This window comes from Galeopterus variegatus, unplaced genomic scaffold (assembly GCF_000696425.1).
Source record: "Galeopterus variegatus unplaced genomic scaffold, G_variegatus-3.0.2 Scaffold76, whole genome shotgun sequence".
NCBI classification, from domain to species: domain Eukaryota; kingdom Metazoa; phylum Chordata; class Mammalia; order Dermoptera; family Cynocephalidae; genus Galeopterus; species Galeopterus variegatus.
The window spans coordinates 626,459-644,583 of record NW_007726187.1 but is presented as its reverse complement, the minus strand read 5'-3'; the positions used below and the strand labels follow the sequence as shown (position 1 = coordinate 644,583).

Here is an 18,125-nt window from a genome sequence, read left to right as displayed (position 1 = left end):
GCCGGCCAGGGCGAGCCCTGCGGCCGCCCGCTCGACGCGCCCTGCGGAGAGAGCCTGGAGTGCGCGCGCGGCCTGTGCCGCTGTCGCTGGGCGCACGCCGTGTGCGGCACCGACGGGCACACCTACGCCGACGTGTGCGCCCTGCAGGCCGCCAGCCGCCGCGCGCTGCAGCTCTCCGGGACACCCGTGCGCCAGCTGCAGAAGGGCGCGTGCCCGGCGGGTAAGCCTGGGGCCGGGGAGGGCGCGAGGTAGGGCCGAGCTCGAGGTCCCCGCTCCCTGGGCACCATGGGATGTCCCTGTAGAAGTCGTCTAACCAGCCCTCTGGGCTTCCAGGTGGAGAAACTGAGGCCCAGAAAGGTAAACTGCTGCTCCCAAGGTCACAGAACCAGTCAGTGAAGCCTGGTGCTGTCCAGCCACCAGGGGGGCCGTCCGCCTCTGTATTTCTCCAGCTTCTGGCCTCTTCAGAGCTTCTCCATCGCATGCCCCACTTCTCCGGCTCCTCATGTCCTTGCTCTGTTAGGGTGTTGGGTGAAGAGCAGTCTCCCCTGGCCTTAGGTCTCTAGTCCTGCACCCTCTTGAGTGACACCGTGTTTCTTTCTGTTACCATGGTTTAAACGCATGCCTCCAGAGGGCTGCTTGGGAAGAGAGGGGCGCGTGGGGCTCCAGAGGCCAGGCTGTTGGGACAGAGAACTTCCCAGTCCCTTAGACCCTGGAAGGTCCTCCCCTGACCTGCAGTCAATGCTCGATGGCTTCTGGCCACACAGGTTGGCCCTGTGCATGGAGGAAGATGCTGGAAATCCCTTCTGTCCCTTTCCTTGTTTGGGACTCGTTTTAGAAAGGCAGGCTCTGCTGTAGGTTTGACAGGTGCCGGGCCTGGGCTCCTGGGGGTGAGTCAGGCCCTGGCGTGCCCTCAGCTTGCAGCAGCAGGGCAGACACTCAGTAGCCTCCAGGACGGGCTCTGAGGAGCTCTAGGAGCACCGTGCAGGAGCACTGCCTGCCTGGGCGCCTGGGAAGCCTTCAGAGTGGCGTCTGGGCCGGATCTTGAGGGATGAGGACTTAAGTGTTCTAGTACCAGTAGGGAAAGGCATTCTGGGAAGAGGGAAGGGTGTGAACAAACACGTGTGTTGGGAAGAGCAGACAGCTCGGAGCAGCTGGCATGTGGGGATGTGGTGGGCGTGGGGGCGGGTGACACCCGAGGCTGGGCGGATCGGCAGGGATGGGACGATGAGTGCCATGGGCTTAGACTTGGTCCCGTAGGTGAGAGCTCCCCAAATTATGTCTAGTATTCTGAAAACGAGTGTCCTGTGGCCCAAAAGCTTGGGAAGCTGTAGTGGAGATTCTCAGGCCTCAGTCTATCAGAGGCTCTGAGAAAACCTGCAGTAAGAAAAAAACAAACTAAACAGAAACCGAATGATAAAACCCAAGACTTCCCAAGAGGATTGCAACAGAGAGCTCCTCTTTTCTGGCAGAACCCACGTGAGCTCCTCCCAGCACATTGGGGAAGCATCGTGGGGGGTTATATATGATTAGATGGGGGGTCCATTGAAGGGTTTTAAGTGTGTATGTGTATGGGGGGAGGTCTTAGACCATTTTGTGCCACCGCAACAAAATATCTGAGACTGGGTAACTTATAAACAGCAAGAATTTATTTTTCACTGTTCTGGACACTGGGAAGTTCAAGATCAAGGCACCGGCAGTTTCAATGTCTGGGGAGGGCTGCATTCTCTGGAGGGGGATCCCTGTGTCCTCATAAGGTGGAGGCACAGGGGGCAAGCCTGAGGGCCTGGGGGGCTGCATGAGGCCTCTTTTATAAGGGCCTTACTCCTGTTCACACAGAGAGGGGCCCTTGTGACCTAATCGCCTCCTGAAGGCCTCACCTCAACACCATCACATTGGTCATTAAGTTTCACCACCTGAATTTTGGAGGAGACATATTCAAGCCACAACAGGGGGTGAGAGTGATAAGGTCAGATTTGTGTTTAGACTGCCCCAGAGACAGAGGGCATGAGAGCATGGTGCCGCCCGATGTCTAGAGATGGGCATTATAATTTAACACGTGGCCTGTCCAGTTTGGGGCTTGGTACTGGTGGGCCTATCTTGGGCCTTGCTGGTGGTCCTGAGAGGCAGAAGGCTTGGGGTGTGCCTCACTCCTGCCCCTGCAGCTGGGCTGTGTTGGGGGGCCACCTCTACGGCCCCACGCCCGTGTGGCAGATGCTGTTAGAACAAGGCTCCAGGCCCCGGAGGCAGGCAGGGAGGCTGGGGTGGTCGCACTTTGGAAGCTCTCATTCTTGATGGATGAGTCACATTCATGAAGCACCTTCTCTGTGTGCCTGGCTGGCCCTCGGCTGACAAGGGCCTGCCAATGAAACAGACCCACTCCGTGCCCTCAAGACTCACAGGCTGCTGGGCTGACATGAGACGGGGATGAGAAGAGGGAAACAGTCTGCTACACAGACAGGTGCAGAGGCAGCTCAGACAGGAGGAGTGGCTGCCAGCATGGAGGTCACGGGCCAGGGCCTGGCACACGTCCTCCTGCCGGGGCAACCTTACACAAGTTACTCCATCATCCTCAGCTTCCTCATTGTAAAGGCGGGGACAGCAGCACCTGCAGGGGTGAATTGGCCAAGGCACACGGGCAGCTCCTAGCGAGCGGTCTGTAGACCATGCATGATGTCTTGTGCTGCTACCGCTGTTACCACTGCCACTGAATGTCTGGCAAGGTCGGAGGGGCTCCCCAGGAGAGGCGCTTCTGTGCTGAGCTGGGAAGGTGAGTGGGCACTCCCTGGGCAGACAGTGAGGAGGATGTGGTCAACATGGGCATAGCAGAGGTGGATGCACAGGACCTCATGAGCCCTTGCTGCCCCTGGAGCCCAGGGAGATGGTGGGGAGCTGAGGCTGGAGACGGAGGGGAGGCCACAGGTGCAGGACAGAGGGCTGGATGGGGTCCAGGTTCATACGCCTTGAATTTGACACCAGCCCCTTGCCCGCCTTTGCATGGGCTCCTCAGGGCTGCTGCTGCCCAACTGCAGAGCACCATTCACATTGTGGACTGTGTGCGGCCTGCTGTTGTCACCCAGTGCACAGGGACCTCAGACACCCAGGTTTCTGCAGGGCTTCCCGTGAAAAATTCACTTCTTGTACGGGATTCACAGGAGTCAGGGTCTCTCGCCAGCTCCATCTGCCCCTGCAAGTCTGGTCCTTTCTCAGATACTGCACATGCGCTAACTGAGGCCAGGAGGGGCAAAATGACTGGTCTGAGGTCACGCAGCCAGGTGGTGACCAGGCTGTCTTCTGCAGGGGGCGGCAGGGTCCTTGAGATCCAGGGTTGGGGCGGGCCTGGGCCTGCAACTCCATCAGACTCAGCCTCCTGGAGTGTTCAGTGACAGTGTCCACCCCCCTGTTCGCCCGAGGGCCCAGCCAGAGTCACCGGGTGGGGCCCACACACAGCAGCGTGTCATTTCTGCAAGGAGGTCCTGCCAGGTGAGGGTAGCCTCTCCCCGGGATGGGGGGCTCTTGCCTTCTCCCCTCCCCCTGAGTCGCTCCTCCCCCTTCTCCTGATTCTGCAGGTGGGAGGGTGTCCTTTATGACTTCGCACCTCCAGGTGAGCTGTCCAGTCCCCTGCCTTTAAACACTACCCAGATGCCAACGACTCGGGGGTCTGCCTCCAGCCCCTGGGTCTTTCCTGAGCTGGAGACGTGGGTAGCAGCTGTCCACTGAACTGCCTCGGTCTCTAACTCCAGCCTTCCCTGATCAGCCAGAGGACGGCCCTAGGTGTGAGGGTCAGAAGCCTGTGTCCACTCTGATCCTGTACTTCCCCTCATTACTCTCCCCCCTGCGCCCCGTCCACTGTGAGTCCCCAGGTTGGCCGCTGTCCCTCCCCTTCCCCACCTCCCCTCATCCCTCCTCCCGTCACTTCTCCATGCAGGATGGCCTTCACCAGCAGGACCCCGCAACGGCTCTCTGACACTTACCGTGACTCACAAGGCCCTGCACCCACCACCTGGCCTCCACCCCCCACCCCGTGCCATCTCATGCCATCTTCTCATCCTCTGTGCTTCAGCCATGCCAGGCTCCTCACCTCAGGGCCTTTGCATGTACTGTGCCCACCACCTGGAGTTCCCTTCCCTCCCCTTCATGGGGTTGGGTCCTCATCCTGCCCTGGCCTAGATGTCCCATGGCCCCTGAGCTGCCTTTCCTGACCACATGCCGAGGTGATCCCTTTGTGAGCCCTGTGAGTGCAACTGGGGGTTCCTGCAGACCCCTCGTGTCACCTGTGCTAGCTGTTTGTTGAGCTGTCTGCTTTACTCCATCTTCCCAGACTCTGAGCCTCGTAAGGCAGGGCCTGGGCCAGCACCTGGCCACAGCAGGTGCTGTGAAGCGAACAGGTCTCCCGTGTGATGTGCGGACCCCCCGTGATGGCGGCTCACACCTCTCCGGGGGCTCTTGCGTACTCCTCTCCACATCGAGGCAGAGCTCTTGCACAAAGTGGAAGAATGTTTATCAACGGGTAGTAAGCTCGGAGATAAGTGTGTCTTCAGAGGGTCTGCATGAAGAAGAGGCTCCCCTGTTCACTTAGCCAGAGCCCTGTGTCCTTGCAGACTCTCACCTGCGGCTGCAGACAAACAGGCCTTCCGGCATGCCACTGATTCAGGACTTGGAGCCCTGGGGCCATTTCCAATGTGGCATTTAATAATCAGCTTTTATTGTGCAACCCCAGAGCAGTTTCTGACGGCATCTCCTAGTTTTATTTACTTAAGAGCTTTGGTTGGCGTTTGACTTTTAATCCTCTTAGCAGCTTCCTGGGGCTGCACATGTCTCAGAATTCAGCATTTGAGACTAATCAGGCAAGATGACATTTCCGCTACTTCCCTGCCCGCCCCCTCCCGGCCCGGACAGCAGAGCTGAGCTGCAGCATCTGGCCAAGCGAGAGGACTCTGAGCTACCCCAGTGCAGGGCTGCGTTGGCAGCCAGGAGCCCTCGCCAAGGGAGGCAGGAGGCCAGCCGGAGAGGAGCTTGAGACCCAGGACTCCATGCAGCTGCCCATCCCCCATGAGGCTTGGCCTGGGAAACACGCTGTCACCCTATGCCGCTCTGCTCTGTAGCCAGCCTGGCAGCGCAGTGGGGATTCCTTCAGCAGCCCACTCAGGGTCTTCCTGCCGACCCTTTGCCCCATTTCATGCCCCTCCACATGGTGGCCAGAGGGGACTTTATGAGATGTGGATCTCCTCTGCCAAAAGCCCAGCCACAGCTCCCACTGCCCTCAGGGTCCCCTGACGTGGCTTGCAGGATGGACGTGGCTTCTGCTTCCCACCGCCATCATCACAGATCCCCTGTGAGATCCCTGAGCCTGTATTGTGAAGGACAGATGACGATGTGTGGAACCCAGACGAGGGAGAAACCACCTCCAGTATGGCGAGAGGGGTAGCTCAGGGAGGGCTTCCTGGAGGAGGTGGTATCTAAACAGCCGTGGAGAGGAGGGCACAAAGGGGCCTGTGCAGAGGAGAATGGCAGCCAAGCAGAGGCAGGTGCCAGATGGAGGAGGCTTGAGGGTGACTGATCTTCAGGAGGTGAGGGGCCCTTGAAGGGGTAGGAGTAATTGGCCCAGCATTCCAGCTAGTGCCTCAGACGGGGAGAGCTGATGAGCCCCGAGCTAGGGCGGCGGCTGCAGCAGGGCAGACTCCAGAGGCACTGGGATCTCAGGACTGATAGGGAGGTGGCAGTGGTCAGGGTGGCGGATGGCTGGGCCAGTGGTGGAGGCAAGAGGAGCAGGTTTGGAGAGGCAAGGTGACAACTTTGGACGAGGGCACTGCTAGGGGACACTGGCATGCAGGGCAATTAATTGGGGATAGGGTGCCATGGCAAAGCTTGTCTGATGAGTGTCCCCATCCGTGTGTCCGTGGGTGGTGTCTTCCTGTGAGGGACGGGGCAGCAGGCTGGTCTCCCCAGCCTGTGGAGCCCCAACCCCACCAGCCCAAATCCAGGTCCCATCATCACCTTCAAGTCTATATCCAAGGGCTCCTAGAGGAGAACACTTGGCCACTTGGGGATGAATAGGAGAGGGGCGGCTGCCCCGGTGTGGTCAGACAGTGAGCATCGTGCTGGCTGAGCGGGAGCCCGAGTGTGCCAGCCTCGTCTGCCTGGCCTGATGTGCACCCTTGGCCACTGGCCGCAAGCTCACTAGGCTGCCAGGAACCTGAGAGCTGCATGAACTGGATGAGGAAGTGAGCCAGCAGTTGGTCAGGAGAGCTGGCATGTCCTGCCAGGCGGTCTGGGCTTGCTTTGAGGGAGAGAAGCCACCAGGTTTTAGTAGGGTCAAGGGTGCGATATCGGGCTTGTGCTCCAGGCTCAAAAAGCCCTAAACACATTATTTGGGTATTTTTGCATGGCTGTTTATAAGAAAAGGTTCAGGGAGCTGCAGTGAGCTCTGCCCTGAGCCCAGGTCCCCCTGGTTTTCTGTCCAGTGCTCTGCATGCCAGGCAGGCCTCCAGTAGCTTGAGGAAGTGACCTCACTGCCTGGTTTTGATGAGGGCATTGAACAAGTGAGTGAGAAATAGAATAAAATCACAGATCCCTTGTCCTCAGTGCAGGAAAAATGTGGCCAGGACATGTATGTATGTGCCCTAAGCTGAACTCCAGGCCTAACACAGGGGTAGCAGGTGACTCCTGGAGCTGTGCAGTGCACGAGGCAGGACTGAGGCCCAGTTCTCTTCCCCACATCTGGCTGCTCAGGGGTGAGTCCCAGCTCTGCCACTTCCCACGGCAAGACCCCACAAGCCTCCTAACCTCTTCACACCTCAGTTTCCTTGTCTGAGGAATGGGGATAACAGCTGTGTGCCCTCACTGGGACACGGGACAATCAGTGAGGTGATGAATTGAATGCTTTGCACGGTGTGTGGGCCAAGACGTTAGTGGAATAAACTTAAATATTGGCGAGTGGACGTTTCTTCCATAAACGGAGTTTATGAGAGTGAAAGAGAGGTAGTGGGGGAAGGGAAGGAACCAGAAGGCAGCATTTTTGGAGGGCTGCCATGTGCCAGACCCTGCCCAAGGGAGTGTTGCTTGTCCTGTTTCATCGCTGGGTCACTGCTGATGAGCCCAGAGTGGTCAACTGACTGCACCCGGTCAAGGCAGGGAGGGCTTCCTGTGAGAGGGGCTAGGGGCTGCGCTGTCTTGGCTTCGATGGCTTGGGTGGCCCTGTCGGTGGCCCTGTAGGCAGCCTGGCCCATGAGACCCTGTGAGGGGGCTGGCACCTCTTGATAAAGGCAAGCAAGCTGGTGGCAGAGGTTCCTCCCCCGCGGGGTTGGCTGCAGCCCAGCTGGACGTGGAATTTCACAGCCAGAGGAGCCAGGCTGGCCCCAAGCACAGGACGGGCCACGGCTGGGCTCTCCTGGGACTGGACAGTGGTTGCATTGGCCAAAGACCAGCACGGAGCGGGAAGTGCCCGGGGCAGGGGCTGGGGCTCCTGGCTGGGCACCTTGGGCTACTCCACGGCCTCCCTGAGCCACTGTCTGTAACATTCCAGCCTGGCAGGGCTTCCAGGAGCACCGAGGCACAGCAGCAGACCTTGAGTGAGGACTGTGTGCTGGCTCTGGATGGTCATAACTGCCATGGGACGGTTGGTGACCATGGAACAGACGGCCTCTGACCTCTCCTCGCCTGTAAAATGGATAATGATTTCTGTCTGGCAGACCTGCTGCAGGAATTCAATGAGATCACAGACTTCTAGAGCCCAACCTGGGTGTGGCCCGGGGAGGCAGGGCAGTGTTTTTGCTCTAGGCCTGGGCTGTGGCCCTTGCTTCCAGCCTGCGGTCCCCAGACAGGACTCTAGGCCTGGGGGTCGCAGACAGCGACGTCCGCCCCACTGAGAGCCACCGCTGGATCTGAGGCGGATGTTCTTGGCTGGGGGCACATGGTTCACTCAGGGACAGGCAAAAGGAAGAAAAACACAGGGAGCTGTCCTGGGAACTGATCAGACCCGGAGGCGGCTCCTGGGGTTTCACAGTCTGCCCCTTGTGGCGGGAGGGGCTGGAGGCTGCCGAGGTGGCCCCAGGATGTTCATCTGTTTCTGGAGAATGCCAGACCCAGACCAGGCTCAGGAGTGCTCAGGCCAGGGGGACAGTCCACCGGGACAGCGTTTGGGAGGGGCATTAGGTGCGGTTGGGCCCACAGGGGAGAGACTGGTCACCCAGCCTGCAAAGTCAGGGCGGGCCCCCCAGAGGAGGCGCTGTTGGCCTGGGCCTTGGGGGATGAAGGACAGGCCTTCCTGGCAGAGGGAGCTGTGTGTGCAAAAGGTGGGGTGATGCTTAGGAGCATGTGTGCTTAGGGAGCTGGAGCTGGGGGTGCAAAGGGGAGGGTGGTGGCAGGTGAGGCTACAGACATAAATGGGACCTGGACACTCAGGTCCTTGAATGCCATGCTAAGAAGTTGCTCTCTGGCCTGCAGGCTGTGGTCAGCATTATGGAGAGATGGGCAGAGTCTGGGACCTGTAGTCATCCACTGATGGCTTTTCCATCCCCAGCTCACAGCTGACAGCTGGGTGACAGAGGGGTCTGCTAATTGCAGGGGTCAATAAAAGAAGGGGTGTTGACCTCAGAGTTAGGGGAACAGAACTGGGTCTCAATCTGGGCTGTTCCCATGATGTGCTCGAGGGACTGATGCGTACAGTCGGGTAGGTTGTGTACTGCACAGCTCCGGGGGAGGCTAGCCACACTGTGATCTTTATCAATAGTGGCCCTGGAGCTGTGCACTGCACAACCTGTGCAGCAGTACAAGGTGGGCCTGCGGGGTGTCTGGGCCAGTCACTTCCCCACTCTGGGCCTCGGTTTCACCGTCTGTCCCGTGGCAGTTTTGACCATCCAGAGCCAGCACACGGTCCTCATTCAGGGTCTGCCACTGTGCCTCAGGGCTCCTGGAAGCCCTGGCAGGCTGGAATGTTGGAGGCGGAGCCTGGAGACCGGCTCCTCTCTGCTGGCTCTTCTCCAGTCTCTGTCCTGGCTGTGCCCCTTCCTCTCCCAGGAGGCATCGCCGGACACCTGGCCTTGCTTGCTTTGCTGTGTCAAGGTCCTCCAGACCAAGATTCCAGGACCTTTCGACTACAGTTTATTTTTGAAAAAAAAAAACAAAAACGAAAAATGCTAACAGCTGAATCTGGTTGAGACTGACTGTTGACTTCAGAACTTTGGCTCAAGGATGGGGTGGGGGTGGGGGTTGTCAAAAAACCCCAAATAAACAGAGTCTGCTTCCCAGGCGTGGGGGCCCGAGGTTTTCATGTGGAAAGAGGCGGTGGGAACTTCATCCTCCCCACTGATTCATCGGGTGATTCATCCATGTGTGGGGAGGAGGGCCAGGAACACAGGCCCCTGGCCCCGGCCCACCACCCACCGAGTCCACTTAAAGGGACAGAGCCTGGTGGTGCCCTGCAGGGGTGCCCTGGGCCCTGGGTTTGCTTGGGCTCTGAAGTCCTCCGGACCTGGGCCAGTGCCAGACCTGCCAGCCCCGGATGAATGATCTTTGCCTCTGAGCCTCAGTTTCCTGGGCCATCGAGTGGGCTGCCCGTGCTGCTCTTGTGAGGCTGCTCGGAGACGTGGTGGATAGGCCGCAGTGTTCTTACTTCATGGTGGCGATTGTAGACCTACTGTGTGCTGGGTCAGGTGGAGCCCAGCAGAGCGTCCTCGTCCCCCTTCCCTCCGTCCCTCCCTCCCTTCCTTCCTTCTGAAATGTTTTCAGACAGAGCCTGCCTCACCCTGAGCTGGCTTCCGCTGGGGGGCTGGGGGTGAGCCAGACATGCCTCTGTCCTGGAGGAGCTCGTGCCTGGGGCGCGAGGTGAGCTGCGTGTGGCCTCCTCTTGGGAGAGTCTGTTGCACCACGAGGGGCCGGTGGCAACAGGCTGAGCCTTCGAGATTTCACTCCTCCCAGCCCACCCCCACGCCCCTCCATGTCAGGCCTTGCTCTCCTTCCCTATTTTATTTCATTTTTTTTCGTATATATCTGTAGATACCTTCCCTATGGAAGAAAATTTAGAAAATCCTTGAAAAAAGAAAAAAAATCTCTCGTGCTATATCATTATCACCCGTCATCACAGTCACTCATGGAGGCCCCCAAATAGCCACCATGTAGTGTTTTGACGGGTTTCGTTGCAGCCTTTTACTTGAGGATGTTTTACAGAGAGTTTTTGTTTTAATTCATCACATGCAGAATCGAGTGTCGCCTGTTTCAAGTGGTCCCCGCAGAGAGCACGCTGGGGAGAAGGCCCCCGGGCTGCTGAGTCAGCGAACCGGGTGGGTGCTGCAGGGACGTGAGGGGCTCGTGGGGGCTCGCAGAGCTTCCGCCCCAGCCCTGCCGTGCCCCACGGGGGGACCCAGACCTGGTCAACCTGGGGGGTGGGCAGGACAGTGCCTGGAGGGTTTCCTGGCCCCTGGGTGTTAGATTCTCTGAGATCCAGGATGAGGTCACGTGGCGAGGCAGCCTTGTAAAATCATCTCTGCGGAGAGGACAGTCTCATCCCCCTGTTTGTTCTGTTCACTGTGCCCAGCTCCCATCTGCCAAATCAAAATATCCGTCACTACCTTCACGTGTGACTCGGGCTCCCATGTGGCTTTTCAGGGGCTGTTCCCCGGCGTGGTGTGCCCTTCCATGCCTGGCTCAGGGGCTCCCCTGGACTCCCTGCCTCACCCCGGGCTTCCCTCTGTCCCACCCGATCACTCGCCTGTCCCTCACCCCGCAGCTGGACTGCTATGTCTCTGGCACCCAGCACGGGGCAGGCACAGAGAAGGTACCAAGCCTGCAAGGACTGAGTAAACTCCATGCGGATGGAGAAGTGGGGGTGGCTGTTTAGGGAGGCACAGAGTGGGGGAGGTGACGGACAGAGACTCGGGGTGAGTGGGACAATAGAGGCCGCACAGCGGAGAGGGGTGACTCTGGCCTCGCCCGTGTCTGCCGGTCTCCAGGAGCCTCTCCCCAGCACGGCATGTGGGAGGGACACCAGCCTCGGGCCCGCTGCACACAGGAGCACGGCAGAGCCTGTGGATGCCCCCTGCAGAAGGGAGAAGGGCCTGTGTTTGGGGATTGTCCATTTGGGGACATCTTGCAGGAGGTCAGAAATTGGATGGGGGCGGCAGGTTTCATGGCTGCTTTCCTTCTCCACTTGGGGGCTTGGAAATGAATCTGAGTTCCCAGGGGGCAGGAAGTGGAGCAGACAGACTGGGGCACAGCCCCTCAGTTTGCCTCCTGGGAGCAGGGCTCCTGGGCACGGGGGCCACCAGCATCGAGGAGCTTGTTTGATCCTCGAGGGGCCTCTCAGTGGCCGGTGTCTCTCGGCCAGGCTCTGGCCACCCCCGGACAGGCGGCCTTTGATTCTGGCTGACCTCAGTGGGCTGAGGCCTGTGTGGCTTGAGCCTGCTGGCCAGTTAAGAGGCAGACATCGCAGGATCCAGGGAGGGGGTGGCCGCTCCTCACCCCACTGACGCCAGAGCTTGAGCCAGCCCCCGAGGTCCCCGCTCAGGCCGAGTTGGGGCCCGGGTGGGGGTGGGAGCCGTGCAGCCTGCCTTCACATTATGGTTTCTCCTCCAGGAACTGTGCACCCTTGGGCCAGAGGATTCGTCCTACTGAGCCTCAGTTTCCCCCCCTTTAAGATGGAGGCAAAGATCCCTGCCCAGATCCCTGGAGAGTCAGGGAAATGAACTGGGACATGCATGGGGACGGTGGCCTGTGTCCCACTCTTGTGGTTGTGTTCAGCATGTTACCTTTGTCCCTTTGGACAATCTGGAAAATCAGATTTTCATTAGATCCCGATGCTTGGCCACTTCCCAAAGATCATCTAGAGAAACATCAGCTGTAAAACTGGACGAGATGGCCCGAGCCCGCTGGCTCGCCACCATCAGGGGCGGGGAGAGGTGGCTCCCCCTGGGCAGAGAGCTTCACGGTTTGCAAGTCACACTCACACCCAGTTCCCACAGGTCTGGGGCAGAGGGAGGGCATCTTCAGTCCCATTTTTTCAGATGAGGAGTCAAGGCCCAGAGGGGGTACGTGATTGGCCCGAGGCCATACAGCTGGAAAGCAGCCATGCCCAGCCAAGCCCCAGGGGTGTGTAACTTCCAGCCCAGTGCTCATTCTGGGTCCAGGAGCTCCCTGCAAGCAAGGCCAAGCAGCACGGGTTCCTGATGGTGGGGACCTGGGAGAGCTGGGCCAGGCCCGTGCTGGGAGACCAAAGGCTGTGGGCCGTGTGCCACTCACATGCCTTAGGCCTGTGGTCCTGGCAAGCAGCAGCCCCACTGCTGACGGCAGCAGAAATCCGAGCCCGTGAAGGTTCCAGGGAAGTTCGTGACCTGCCTGGCAAGTCAGACTGGGGTGTGGCCAAGTTAGATGCAGATGTGGGGCCCTGTCGATGCAGAAATCAGCAGTGCAGTTGGTCCAGGCGGACGCCACACTGTGGTCAGGCTGGGCAGCTAAGGAGGGATGCCCTGGGGGCTTCCGCTGTACCCGTGCGCAGTCGCTCCTGTAGCAAGGAGGGAGCCCGGTTCTCTCGCACAAGACTATTGTAATGCGAGAGAAAAGGCTGGGGCTTGGGGGGACCAACCCTAGACCCAGACCCAGCATCGCTGCTGTGTGGCTTAGGGCAAGTGTCCTAACCTCTCTGAGCCTCCTGGCCGGCCTGGCAGGGTCCAATGAGGTGAGCACACAGAAGCCTGTGTTCGCTATTCTCGGGGTGAGTGAGCCCCCCTGCCCGAGTTGTCTGGGTGTCATTCACTGCTGTGGGGGTCCCCCAGGGGCTGGCTCTGAACCTGGGTGGGGGTTTCAGGCGGAGCTTCCTCCTCTCACCCTGGGCACGGCTTCTGGGAGCAGGCAGCGTCTGGTTCTCACTAACACACCTGGTTCTTCCTGCCAGCGCAGGTCTCCACCAGCTGACCAGCCCGCGGTACAAGTTCAACTTCATTGCAGACGTGGTGGAGAAGATCGCACCGGCCGTGGTCCACATAGAGCTCTTCTTGAGGTGTGTGAGCCTCCTCCCCCTCGCCCCTCCACAGCCTCCCAGTGCCCCCTCTATTTTCTGGGGCCCAACCTAGACTCGATTCTAGCAGCCAAGGGTGTAGAAAGCAGAGTGGGCTTGGGGTCAGGCTGAGCTCGCTCAAGTCTCCTGGCTCCTTGTGTGCCCTTGTGGAAGGATGTCCTGCTCAGACCCTGGTCTCATCTAGGGAAGTAAAAAGTGACCTTGTACCTCATGCAGCTACAGGTGCTAGGTGGATACACAGTGATGGTAGCTCTGGTTCTTTCTTCATTCATGCCACCAGTTTTATTGAGCACCTACTGTGTGTATATTCTGGAAGGGCCATGTACTAGAGCATCGATAAAGAACCCAACTGTGAAAAGTGATGGAAGCTGCCAGTGGCCGTGGGCAAGAGTCAGGGGGCAGCAGGGTGGGGCGGTCGGGATGCTGGGGGCACAGCAGGGACTAGGGGCTCAGGAGGCCTCAGTGAAGCTACACCTGGAGCAGACACCAAGGGAGGTAGCCAGGGGGATGTGGGGGGTGGGGACCTGGCTCTAACCAAGGTGCCAAGGCAGCAAGGCCAGTGTGGCTGGAGCAGGAATGAGCGAGTGAAAGGACGGATGAGCTGACATGTCAGTGGACGCATGACTGGGCAGATGAGGGACTGGGTGGATGGGGGACTGGGTGGATGGGGGACTGGGCAGATGAGGGACTGGGTGGACGAGGGCCTGGGTCGACGAGGGACTGGACGGACGAGGGACTGGACGGACGGGGGACTGGGCGGACGGGGGACTGGACGGACGAGGGACTGGACGGACGGGGGACTGGACGGACGAGGGACTGGGCGGATGAGGGACTGGGCGGACGGGGGACTGGGCGGACGGGGGACTGGACTGATGAGTGACTGGACAGACGGATGAGAGAATGAACGAGTGAATAAGTGAATGAGTGAGTGAATGAGTGAGTGAAGGAACAAATGCAGGAGTGAAGGAATCAGTCATTAGGGACGCTTGGTGTCCAGACCTGGTGGAAGAAGTGGTGTCAGTGCGTGGTCCCCCGAAGCTTTGTTGTCGCAGACGCACGTGTGGAACTTCCCTCCTTTGTCCCCAGTGGGGCCTGCCCTGGTCCACGCCACCCCCGACCTTTGCCGCCTCCCCAGCATCACAGGGAGTGTCTGAGCTGGTTTTAGGGAACCCTGCCCTCAGATCACTGCCACCCTACAAAGAGTCCCCCAGAGAGTTCACAGCGTGACGATTCTCAGGTTCAAAGTGCTCCTTCCTTCCATCCTCCTCGACTGTTTGGCCCTGTGTGTGGGGGTGCCCTCGGGCAGCCCGGGGGAGGCTCGAGAGTCCCAGACACTAGCCCCACTCCATGCTGACGGGGACTGGAGGGAGTGGTCAGCGCAAAGTCACCAAGGGCCTCAGCCACACACACTGCCAGGGGCTTGCGTTTCCGCACGGCACTTTCCTAGGGCTCCGGCCCCCCTGTGACAGAGTCGGCTGCTGCCATTCTGCCTGATAGTGAGGCCCAGAGGACCAGGTGGCCCTGGGGAGATCCCAAGGGATTCCTGGCTCCAGCATGGCGCTCCCTGCTCTGGGATTGCCCAGTCCCAGCCGCTGTCACAAACATCACCACCCTCTCCTCACCCCTCGCCCTCCTGGGGGCAGTGCCTGAGCTCCCATTGAAGGCACTTGGGGAGTCCGAATAACACCCTCGGCCACCTGCTGTGCACTCCTGGGGGTCCACTGCTTAGTCCCCATTTCTCAAAATAGCCTGGGGGGGCACCCACCTCCTAGAGGAGAGGGCCAGGCACTCACTCGTGGGACTCCCTGTGGAGTGCTCAGCCCTGTGGCCCTTGCCCAGCTGCTCTGTGCTGGCCAACAGCTCACACGCCCGCTGCACCCCGCACATCCACTGCACTTTCTGGCCTGAGAAACCCACCCAGGCTTGCAGGACTGCTATGTGCAACTGGGGCTTCACCTCTGTCAAGCCACATGCTGACCTCTCACCACTCTTCCCTTGGGCCCCGGACCCTCAGACCTGTCATTGAGGAAATTACAACTGGCTGCGCTAAGTAGCACGTTGCTGGGCCTCCAGATGGCTGGGACAGGTGCAGAACTTTCTGGAAAGCTCTGGGCACCAGGTCCAGAGCCAGCTAATTACTGACTACAGCCTGGCTTGGTGGCAGCCTCAGAGTGGGTGGTGGGTGAGGCCAAGGCTGACGAGGTGAGATGTTCATCAAGCGCAGGAGCCTCCGTCCCCACTGTGGCCTCTGACCCAGGTCTGGACACGGCTGTGGAGGCCACGGGGCTACCTCAGCCTTTTTGGCAGACCCTATACATGGCAGGAGCGGCAGGCACTGCGGGACTTCTGGAGGCAGTACAGGTGCAGCCCCCACTCTGGGGCACACCGGAGCCAGGGACAGAATCTGGTGGCAAATGTGAGTGGACAGTACTGCTGTCACCGTGCAGGGTAGTGAGTGGCCAGATGCCCAAGCTGCCTGGGTGCAAACTCCTACTCTGCCCTTTGCCCACCTGCCTGACCTAGGCAAGCAGTTCAGTATCTCTGGGCCTCAGTTTCCCCTCCTGTGAAGAGGAGACCTGAGCGTTATGTACTGTGTGAGTTTCCTAGGGCTGTTGTAACAAAGCACCACAGACAGGGTGGCTTACAACAACAGAAGTGTGTTGTGTCACAAATCCAGAGACCCAAAGTCCAAAATCAAGGTGTCAGCAGGGCTGGTCCTTCTGCCAGCTCTGAGGGAGAATGTTCTGAGCCTCTCTCCCAGCTTCTAGCAGTTTTTGGCAATGCTGGGTGTTCCTGGGCTTGTGGGAGCATCACTTCTGTCTCTGACCGTGTCTTCACATGGCTACCCTTTGTGTCCCGGTGTCTGAATTTCCCTCTTATAAGGATGCCAGTCATCAGATGAGGGCCCACCCTGCTCCAGCATGACCTCGACTTAACTTCATTATGTCTGCAAAGGCCTTGTTTCCAAATAAGGTCACATTCACAGGTGCAGGTGGTCAGGACTTGAGCATATCTCTTGGGGGGACATAATTCAATTCAGCCCACACCACCTGCCTTGTAGGGCAGCTGTGAGCACTAAATGATCTTGTCTCTGTCTCAGAGGGAGCACTCAGTGACCTCGGTTGCTGTCCCCAGTCCTGGTGAGCCGAAGTGACACTTCTGTTCCTTGCAGAGACCATCACTTCCCTGAGATATGCGACATTTCCACCCCTTGCTGATTTTCCTCTTACATTCTTCCTGCTCGGCCCTGCCAGGCAGTCTCAGGGACTGGACTGAGCACCTGCTCCGGGCCAGGCCTCATGCTGGGTCTCGGAGACATCCCATCGAGCTGCACCCAGCATCCGCCTCCCTCCAAGCTGAGAGCGGGCTGTGCCTCCCACTCAGGGCTCCAGTGAGGACTGGGAATGGCCACCCATCAGTGAACTCCGGCGTCGGGCCCCATGCCAGCCGTGCTGCCATTCAGTCACCTGTGCCTGGGAGCCCTGCCCCTCTGGGGGTGTCTAGTGCTTGTCCCTCTGTGTCTGCCTGGTGTGATGATATTCACTGAGCAGAGCCTGCTGCCAGCACTGCCAAAACTGGGGCTTCAGGCAGCCAGCGGGGGTCAAGGGGACACCAGGGGGAGGTGGCAACACTCCTCTCACCCCCCGACCCATGCCTACCCACTCTGTGTAGTCAAAGGTCTGCCCCTGCCTTCTGGGGAACCAGCACCCCTGGGCGACTGCATCCCTTTGATAATAATAGTCATGTGCGGTGAGAGGCCACTGGTCACCAGGCGCGTTAGAGCCGGGACATCACCACCGAGGGGAGTAGGTGTCATTCCATTTCCCAGATGGGGAGACCGAGGCTCAGAGAGCTGGCACCTCCTTCCCTGGGTCAGGCAGATACGAGTGAGATTGGAACCCTGCCTGGCGCCAGTGCTGAGGTCAGGCGGAGAGCGCCTGCTGTGAGTCACACGGGTCCGACACGTCATGGGCCTCAAGTCTCATGTCAACAAATTGTGAGTCAGAGGTGATAAAGGTCCAGGGTTAAGTGCCTTGGCCAAGTCCATGGCAGAGCTGGGATTTGAACCTGGGCCTCGGGGCTCCAAACCCGCAATCTTTCACCCCAGGCCAGCTCTGCCCCTCACCTCCCCCTGCCCGGCGCTGGGGCCGACTCCCCCTGAGTGCCTGCCTGTCTTTCTGGCTGCAGACACCCTCTGTTCGGCCACAATGTGCCCCTGTCCAGTGGCTCAGGCTTCATCATGTCGGAGGCCGGCTTGATTGTCACCAATGCCCACGTGGTATCCAGCACCAACACTGTCTCAGGCCGGCAGCAGCTCAAGGTGCAGCTGCAGAACGGAGACACCTACGAAGCCACCATCAAAGACATCGACAAGAAGTCTGACATTGCCACCATCAAGATCCACCCCAAAGTGAGTGGGCGTGGGCAGGGTAGGGTGGGGCACGTGGGTCCAGTCACGGGGACCCCTTCCCAGACTCCTGACCTCAGAGAGGATCTAGCCCAACCTTCTGACAGACAGCTGGAGGAACTGAGGCTCAGAGGGGACTGGCAGTTTGCCCACGGTGGTGGCTCAAGTAAGACTGGGACCCGGGTCCCTGGATTCCTGCCCTGTGTGTCCCCAGTGGCCAGGTGCAGGGCAGAGCCTGCGGCATGGCAGGGAGAAGACCTGCCCCCACGTCGCTCCCATGAGGTTCCTCATCGTCCCACTTGGGCCCACTCCCGGAGACACCATGGGGTGACAGTGGCTGATATGGAGCACTTGGGACAGGTACCCCATCCCTCCATCTCCATGTCTATAGCTCCCACTAGCCGACCAAGCAGACCTTCACCAGGGTGGAGGTAATCCTCCTGTTACTGCCACCAGCTGATTCCAGAAGTCCCTCTCTGGGCCGGGCACTCGCCTGCACGCACTCCTCTCACCACAGCCCCGGGAGGAAGGAGATGGGGAAACTGGGGCTCGGGGAGGTCAGGTAACTCACCCGAATCACGGCTAACTGGGACAGCACCTGCCTCAGGTGTGGGCAGCCAAGGCCGAGGCCTCTCCCAGCATGTTCTTGCTGTTGTTACATCACCCCGGGAAGGCCGTGGCGGGACTGCCTGCCGCCCCCCCCCCCCCGCG

General features: G+C 59.5%; 1 protein-coding gene across 1 annotated transcript in view; it reads left to right on the top strand.

Annotated features, from left to right (window-relative positions):
• HTRA3 (HtrA serine peptidase 3) overlaps nt 1–18,125 on the top strand; it is a 42,588-nt gene that overhangs the window by 8,689 nt on the left and 15,774 nt on the right. Inside the window, exons 2-4 of the mRNA XM_008578759.1 lie at nt 5–220; nt 12,889–12,988; nt 17,195–17,417. Of these exons, the coding sequence (XP_008576981.1) occupies nt 5–220; nt 12,889–12,988; nt 17,195–17,417 (539 nt within the window). The remainder of the gene's footprint in view (nt 1–4; nt 221–12,888; nt 12,989–17,194; nt 17,418–18,125) is intronic.